This window comes from Alligator sinensis, unplaced genomic scaffold, assembly GCF_000455745.1.
Source record: "Alligator sinensis unplaced genomic scaffold, ASM45574v1 scaffold168_1, whole genome shotgun sequence".
Lineage (NCBI taxonomy): Eukaryota > Metazoa > Chordata > Crocodylia > Alligatoridae > Alligator > Alligator sinensis.
Window position 1 is genome coordinate 1,157,782 of NW_005842377.1, and position 8,525 is coordinate 1,166,306.

The 8,525-nt window shown below is 37.4% G+C and overlaps 1 protein-coding gene across 1 annotated transcript in view; it reads right to left on the reverse strand.

The window, feature by feature from the left end:
- The window catches only part of EPB41L3 (erythrocyte membrane protein band 4.1 like 3), a 141,025-nt gene that overhangs the window by 5,972 nt on the left and 126,528 nt on the right, over positions 1-8,525 (reverse strand). The window contains 7 exon segments of the mRNA XM_025210858.1: positions 1-199; positions 698-820; positions 1,329-2,057; positions 2,814-2,915; positions 3,334-3,408; positions 6,836-7,027; positions 7,482-7,547. The exon segment at positions 1-199 is cut by the window's left edge and continues 2 nt beyond it. Of these exon segments, the coding sequence (XP_025066643.1) occupies positions 1-199; positions 698-820; positions 1,329-2,057; positions 2,814-2,915; positions 3,334-3,408; positions 6,836-7,027; positions 7,482-7,547 (1,486 nt within the window).

Here is an 8,525-nt window from a genome sequence, read left to right on the forward strand (position 1 = left end):
AAGCAGCAGGTACTGCCTGTTCTTTAGCATCCAGCTCATCTCCAGCCACTGTAGCAGTATCCCCACTTGCATGCACACTTTTCACATGTCTCTCCTCAACTATTACGGTCTCCTGCACAACCTTCTCCATTCCATCCAGATGCAGTTCCACCTCTTCTTTCACTTCATCTGCTTGTTGACTTATCTTTGTTTCCACTTTCTGTTCGGAAGAAAACAAAATCTGAATGTCAGGTGTGGAGAATAAAACCTATCAGAGCTCTTACTGCCAACACACTGTAAATACAGGTAATAAAAGATTATTCAGCTTTGCCAACTGGCGTCTCCTGAAGAGTTTAGTTTTCCACTTTAAAGTAATTATAATAGCACATATGCAAAATAAAGCAAATTAGCATTTTAAAAGGAGAAGCTTTACAATATTCTCATTTGCATCAATGTCTTCATTTTCCAACAGTAAAAAAGACACCTTATAAAATGAGTTAAATGCAAACTTAAAGCTGACTAGAACTTGACTTTTTGATAAGGATTCTGTTGGTGATCTAGCTTTAAAAGGCACATTAAGCATCTGCATTAATATTAACTGTGCAGATTCTAAATTCTCTGAGAGGTCAAATATTTATGTGCAAATATGGGGAAGAAAAGAAACCAAAAAATCAGCGGCGTGCAATTATTAAATTCATGGATGAAATCAAACGGCCACCTGAGCCCAGCTATGGGGAGCAGAAGTAACCCCTCCTATGAACTCAGTTGGTTTTCTGGCAGACTCTATTAAACTGAAGATATCTGAACCATCCAAGGTTTTTTCACCGGAGGACTGTTTAGTCTAAGTAGACAAAGAAATGTAGAGTCATACACAAAAAAAAGGCAGACATACAAACACAGATATGCTAACAGACAAAACTGGAGGCTGAGACAGAGGAAAAGAGGCGAAGGTCACAGGGACAGAAAGGTAGAAAACAGGAAAAGAATGGGAAAATAAATTAGCACACATTCGTTATGACTAGAAGCAGTTGTCTAAAAGCATAATTGTTAGCACTGGCATTTTGCTGGTTCAAGCAAACCTTTTTTCTTTATTATCAGCCACAGCAGCAATATTACATTTCAGTAATGTGACTCTTTAAATAAACTTGAAAGGTTTAAAGCCTGATAATGCCTGCTTTGACCGTGGTTCTGATTTAAATCATGAGGAAAAAAAATAAGCTTGGGTTGCCTGTTGTCAACATAAAACCAAGCAGCAAGAGAACTGAAAGGCAGGGTAGTGTGAGGGTATTGCCTAAATAAGTCATGCTTTAATTTTTAAACTGTGGCACAAACTCAAAGCCACTTGTTACCACTACTCTTGATGCAGACGAGTCAGTAACATAGTGAGCAGTAGCAATGGTAAATGGCTGTTCTCTGGAATATCTCCACTCAGACAGGCTCTTATCTTTCCGATCAAATGCCCCTGCTTTTAGGGCTTCACTGTCAAGGTGTTTTTCTGCTCTGCCAGTCTGCAAACTTCCCAGTGTACCATGCAACTGCAAATCCTGGTCCATCTTTTGTGCCTTCTTCAAAGTTTCTTCTTCAGGACTATGCAACTGAGATTCTGCTTCTTTTATGGGTGTCAAAGATTCAGACAGCTTCCTCTTCGTGCTTTGCACATCGGATACCCGCCTAGCTTTCTCATCGGTGCCAGGCTCTAGAATTTCATATTCAGCTACTACTGGAATGATCTTCACAGATTCTTGAACTTGCCTCTCCAATTTCTGAAAGGCGTCTAGTGAAGATTGTATTGTTTTCTCTCCCTCTTTAGCTTTACTTGTCATGATTACAATTTTCCCGGATACTGTATCATACGACTTTCCTAAGGTGTACATTTTCTGTTTATTCTCCTCTTTGGATTGCATTTCACTTCCCAAGTCCTCAAAGCTCTGCATTAGAATGGTACTGGATTTTAATATCTCAGCTGGAATGTCACTTTTACGGCTCACAGTCATTACTTTGTATGGCACTTTTTTTTTCGATTCACCATCAACTACCTCAGAGGGTATTTTGTCTATAATAACCCAATCCTCAGTGCCCTATATTTGAAATATAAAAGCTAAATTAGAATATCTAATGGATTATCTTTGTTTCAGGAACACCAAAATATTAAATCTTTTAGGAAATGCATGGTGGGTATTTTGAAACATGTAATAACTTCTACCAAATATTTGGTAGAGACAATAAAGTAAACTTATAACAACTTGCACTTTTATTTAAAAACATCTTTTTAATCCTTTGGAAAGGGCATTTACAATATGGGAACAAAAATACTTCACACTCCCTTTTATTGCATTCATTTTCAGTTGAACAGCATTTAAAATGTTTTGTATTTTAAAAATAATCTGATTGGCCATTTATGAATTTTTTAATAATCCTGGGTTTAAAGTCATATATCAACAACGTACCCATATTTCTATAAAATATTTACAAAATAATGTAAGCTAAGCAAGTAATTTATTCCCCAGTTAATACAAACACTTTTTAAATGAAATGTTTTGGGGTCTCAGGACAGTACATGTTTGTACACACCTGTAATGTCAGATGAATTTTCTGGTTCTCATTAAAAAATGAAGTTCCTTAACATGATATAAATGGAGTTCTACAATATACTAAATGCCTGGAGCATTACAACTATTATTTGAGAATAATGCAAAACTATCTTTTCTCCAAATACAAATATGCTATGTGACTTATTTCAAAAGCATACTCGTGGCCCAATTACATGACCCTAGAATAGTTTTATATTTAACTAAACAAATGTGTTGGTTTAAATCAAATGAATTAAAAATAACCTCTAGGGATGATGGGACACTTTTCTGGATAATGATTTGATGAGAAGTAACCACAGTGCCAGCAGATTCTCCTTCCTGCAGCTTCTTCTCTATCTCCCTTGGCTAATGGAAAAATCAATAAGAATTCAAAATTCATCATCATTCAAGATAAGCTGAATTCACTTGACAGTATAAAGGAGATTCATTCTAATGACAACAGTGCCTTGCTTAGTGCAATGTTTTTAGTGAGACTCTGCAATCACATGCAAAATGGGAAAGGAAAAAGCACAAAACCAAACAACCAACACACAAACAAAACCCAACTCTATGTGAGTAAATCTGTCAGTATAAGGAAATATTTTTTTATTAGCCAAAAATTTTAGATGGTATCTCATTATCGCCAACATTCTATTCACAAAATTCATACTTACCTTTGGAACATTTATTTAAAAATTTAGGTTTTGAAAAGGAAAATGGTAAAAAAGGTAAATTTGTACCAGTCTATTTGATTGCATTTTTAGAAATCGTGCTTTGATTTTACCTGGGATTCAAGGAATGTGGTACTTCCCTTCTGCAAAAATATAAGTTTTCCAGATTTTTCCCTGTCTTCTTTGGTCTAATGAAAGAGAAAGAGCTGAGGAGATAGTTTTGATCTTATACCATATTAGTCAACAATATTTTAAACATACAAGTATAAGCAAACTGTTAATAGACAGGCTATTTCATTTGAGAAACTAACAAAACAGGAATTAGTACAAGCAGAATTTTTTTCAGCAGAATCATTGAGAATCTCTTGAATCAGACCCTGCTGGTAAAATAGGACGTGGAGATGGATTTTATGTGGCAGGCTCCAAGTTTAATAACTTAATGGGTATCAGTAGCATGTATCCACCCCATCTCATATACCAGAAGTTAACTTGATCCAGTAAAAGGTTATGAGGCTCCACCATATAAACAGTATCTGGGAGCAGATCCTTCATCCTGCTCACTCTGCACACACACACTTCATTTGGAGGGGCAGAATGAGAGGGGGTGGGGAGGACGAGAATGATAGATGGTACTCAGGAAACCTCAGACTGAAAACTTCAGGTCCCTCCCACCTACTCACCTTACAGGCACAAGGTCCATCACTAAAATGCCACATCTCATCTATCTCTGGGAGCCAGCTCTTAAACACTGGACTAGCAAAAGTTTCTTATAAAAAGGAAAAATAAAAAGTCCTATTCTTTTTAGCCCTAACGGGTGCCTCCACAAAGAAAAGAGGCAATGCAAGGAGGACTGGCACATCACTGTAAATCTGGCCCAAAAGGAAAACATTTTGTATTAATACTGATTAGATATCCAGCATCATGGCAACACAATTTGTTCACAATAGCTACAGTGAGGCAGTGGGATGAGATGAAAGGGCAAGGTGCTCCTGCAGCCAAGAGGAAAGATTAAATTATTGGGAGAAAGTGAAGAGGCCAATCAGCTTGAAGTCCTCAAGGCCAACCAATGAATACAAGAACCTGAAGAAGTGGAGCCAGCTCCAGTATCCTCCTACCCCCTCACACCTAAGAGTGACACAAGCCCTCTTTTGGTTTGACCAACATCCTCTGCCTTTACTTGTTCACACTGGGTGAAGACATACTCTGCTGCCCTCCTCACTCCTGGGGCTGTCTACTCTTTTTGCAGTGAGACCAAGTATTTCCTCAGATTGGGGGACTGGGATTTTTGACAAACCTATCCACTCACTATAACAGTCATTTTTTTGTTTTTACAAGTAGTACTACAAAAGTGATAATATGTTAATCTCTCAATATTTACCATGATGTATGTTCTACATTGTGCAATGAAAAAATGTGAATGCTGTCATTTTGCTTACAGACAGGTAATATACAGAACTTCATAGAAAACTGGCAAAGGTGATGATGAGATCTGTAGCTTTTCTTCTGTAGGTTGCTAGGTCTGTCTTAATTCAGGTCAACAGTCAGTTATTATTTGGCTGCTTCTCATTAGCTCGAACATTAGCCCATGAGCCAGGGGTTGAGGTATTAAAAACAATGTTTCCTGTTTTTTCCCCCTCTCTGCATTGTGACACTGACTAATGACCTTTCAAGGGGATAAGAATGAAAACAACTGCACATAAAATGCTCAAAATACCCAATCTGACAAGAAATTCAGATATTATTTCCTCCACTCTTGTTTCATTACAGCTATCTTAGGTGTTATAGGCAAACCTATCAAACATTTTAAAAAGGATGTGGGATTTTTTTTTTTTTTTTTTTAAAAACACTGACCACGTATTTTGGCCTTCTGGTTACAAATTCTGTTGCTTTCCTTCCATTGAGTCTCCTTTCAGAATGTGAGGTAGTGCTACTGACATAGAAAAAGTCTGAAACCTCCCTGACAGACACTTGTCTCAGCATCATACTTAAGCTCGTTGGTGAAGAGAGACAAGGTACTCTGCTGTGTTTAGGTATGCTGTTGTGTTTCGTGAGCCCATCAAAGTTTGGAACTCACCTATCCTCAGTCCAAAACAACACCAATTTTTAAGCATTTTGCTAAAATTCATATATGAGGATAAGATTTAGGAGTACAGCTTATGTTTATAAGGTTTGGGTAACGGGCTGACGTAATTTTGAGAGTGTTCTCTTATATCAAAAACAAAGAAAAGAAAAATACAGCCTCTTATTCCTGTAACTCATCTTTCCAAATGACTCATGTAGATGTACTTCTCTAGGACATTTTTTATAAAGTGCTTTGCTGCTTGTGAAAAGCATCCTATTATATTTGAAATACAGAGAAAGTGAATTCAGGTGGTTACCAGATTGCTGCAAGCAGCTTTTCTTTGCTTCAGCCTCATCCACTCAGTCATTCAGCTAGATGCTCTCTAGGCAGGTCTCCTCATCTTTAACATGTTCAGTATAACCTGCTTTGTTGTTAGAATTTTAGTTCTGACACAGACAAGCCCAATCTTCAGCCACAATTAAAGACAGAGCAGCACAGCTCACAAGGAGCAATGCAAAGGTATCTTCCTTTGCCCTTTGCCAAATCCTAGGTTCTCTCTGTATTATGTCTGCCTCCTTGCTTGTTTCAGAGTAGCCACGAAGTCTGTTTTAATTTATGTCAGTTGCTAATAGCACCAAAGGGCACGCTGGATAGGGAGATATTGCAAGAGAACAGGGAAGCAGAAGTGCAAGAGACCAGGGTAGCTTTTCCTTGGTAGCATCCCTTCAAGTGGCACAGGTACTGCTGTGTATTCTGTATGCCACTAAAGGATCTCCTTGAGTGGGGCGATTGCACCAGGAAGACTGTGTTTTCAGGGACAATTTGTGCTATAGTGGGAATGCTAAAGATCATTTTGGATAAACACACTGCAGCCAGTTCCCCTTGACATACTTAACTCACAGCATTTTGCCATCACATAGGTGCTAATAAGGCAGGCAGAGTAGAGAAAAATTAGTGCTATCACACAGTTAATCCTGCCATAGTCTTAGTGCAGCGGCTTGGTTTTCAGTACTGGGTGTTTTATTGTGGAAGGCTAGCTATTGTACTTTATTCACGGTACAACAACGTGGTGATTTCCAAAAGTTACCCAAAATGTCATATGCCCTAAGAATGTATACACACTAGTCACATGTAGTACTTAAAAACTAAGCTCTCTAGGTAAAAAATCTGCATGTTTAGAAGCCTCTACTTCTAAAAGATACTGTTTGACTATGTTGGAACTGGACTACCACCATATAATTACTTGTTTTAAAGATTGTTCTTAGCCATTTTCAGTGTACAAGTCACCATAATTTCGAAGTGCTCCATCTTCAATGTGTTAAATAACCTTGGGATTATCCCTTTCCAATTACTACTGACCCTCTCTCAAGTCTGAAATTATAGACAATTCAGAAACTTAGTCTAGATCACTCTTGGCAATGATAAAGAAGACCTGTGTCCTAGGTATTTGAGAATCTGAGTTTCTCTTTAAGTATGTTGAATGTGCCTAGCAATCTAGGAGAGTTAAATAAAATACATAGTTAACTGTTTCTGATTAAAAGGTAGGTACTGACCTCTTCAGGCACAAGTGGTTCAATCATGGGAGCTTCCTCATGTCTTGCAGCAAGCCGGACTGGAGATGTGGAAAGCCTCTTCTCCCATTCGTTAGATACTGTGGTATCTGCAGAGGTTTCCAAGAAGGTTCGTTTCAGCTCGCTTATATTTGTCTGGTGTTTCATCAGGTCTTCTTGAGTTTTGTCTAGGTCCTTGAGAGTTAAAAAAAAAAATGGATACAGCACTTTATAACATTTACCTAAACCACCAACATTTAAAAATCAAAATATATAATTTTGTTAGTAAAGTAAATAACAAGTCATATTTTAGGATATCAGGGAACACAGCACTGACACAACACTCTTGTGAAAATGTGATATTTTGAAAGATAACTGCACAGAAAATCTCATTTACGTGAGCATCAAAATAACGTTTACCAACATCTCTGTAAGTTATACCTGATAAAGAGACTTCACACATACACATACGCACGCAATTATAAAACACGGTAGAGAAAGTCATCATAATCTGAGAAAGAAAACCATCTATTTAATTTATTAGTACGTGGGACCACACAATTCATGCATCATAGTGCAGATCCACAAGTTTACCACTAAAACTGAACACACAAGTACAATACATGCACTGGTATATACCAATACCAACCTCTAACATTAGATTACTATGTTTGACATACACATTTTCACCCTTTATTCGCTTAATCAGACTATTCTGAAAGAAGTGAAAAAGAAAGGGAAAGGTAAGGGACACAATATTCAAAGGATACAAAATGCTGTTCTACGCATTTCTTCACAGAGAATTGACAAATTGCATGCTAAGAGTTATGAACACTACACACACCCACAGTTTAATAAAATATGTGACCTTTCATTCTGTACCTGTGCTTTTAGATCTCCATCCTCCTCTTGATCCGACTGCCGGCATGAGAAAGATTTGAAAACAAAACCTTACCCACTTAAATTATTGCAAGGTTAAAAAAGCTGATCTGTATAGCTTGCTATGTTAAGATCACATTATCTCTACATCGAGGACATTAGGAATTAGGAAGACATATTTGTCAACTTTTTACAGTTTTCAGATCTGAAAAAAGAGCATTCTTTTTAAAATGTGCTATGTTTGAATTTGTTATTCAATCTTCACTTCATATGAGTACCCTTGTATGATCCTCTCTCAATTTAGGAGATATCACATAGATTTGCCTAGTATGGTTACTATTGCATTCTGCTTTATTGATAATAACAAGAGCTTTGTCTCTAAACAACACCAGGAGTTTAAAGAACACAAACAGTGAAATACCAGTACAATCTCCTATCAACTTTGAAGGAGGGCAATAGTGTGTAGGGCTATCTACAAAACAGAGCTATTCTCCAATTGCTTAAAAAGTATTTCACTAGCTTTACTCCCTTGCATGTATGATGGCATTATAATTTTTATACTTACTATGTAGGAATCTTGAATGGCACAAATTCATTAGGGATTTAATTTTCAAAGTGACTGGTGGTTTTGGATATCATGTTTGCTAGAGGTGCACCAATACATAGGTCCATATCGTATCAGCATATCAGCACTGATAAAAGGAAAATTGACATTATCAGCAATCAGGTTTTTTTTGGCTGATGTGGCCGATAATGTCGCTGATAAATGCTGCACCAGCTGGATGCTGCTCTGCAGGCTGCTAAGTCTGTTGGG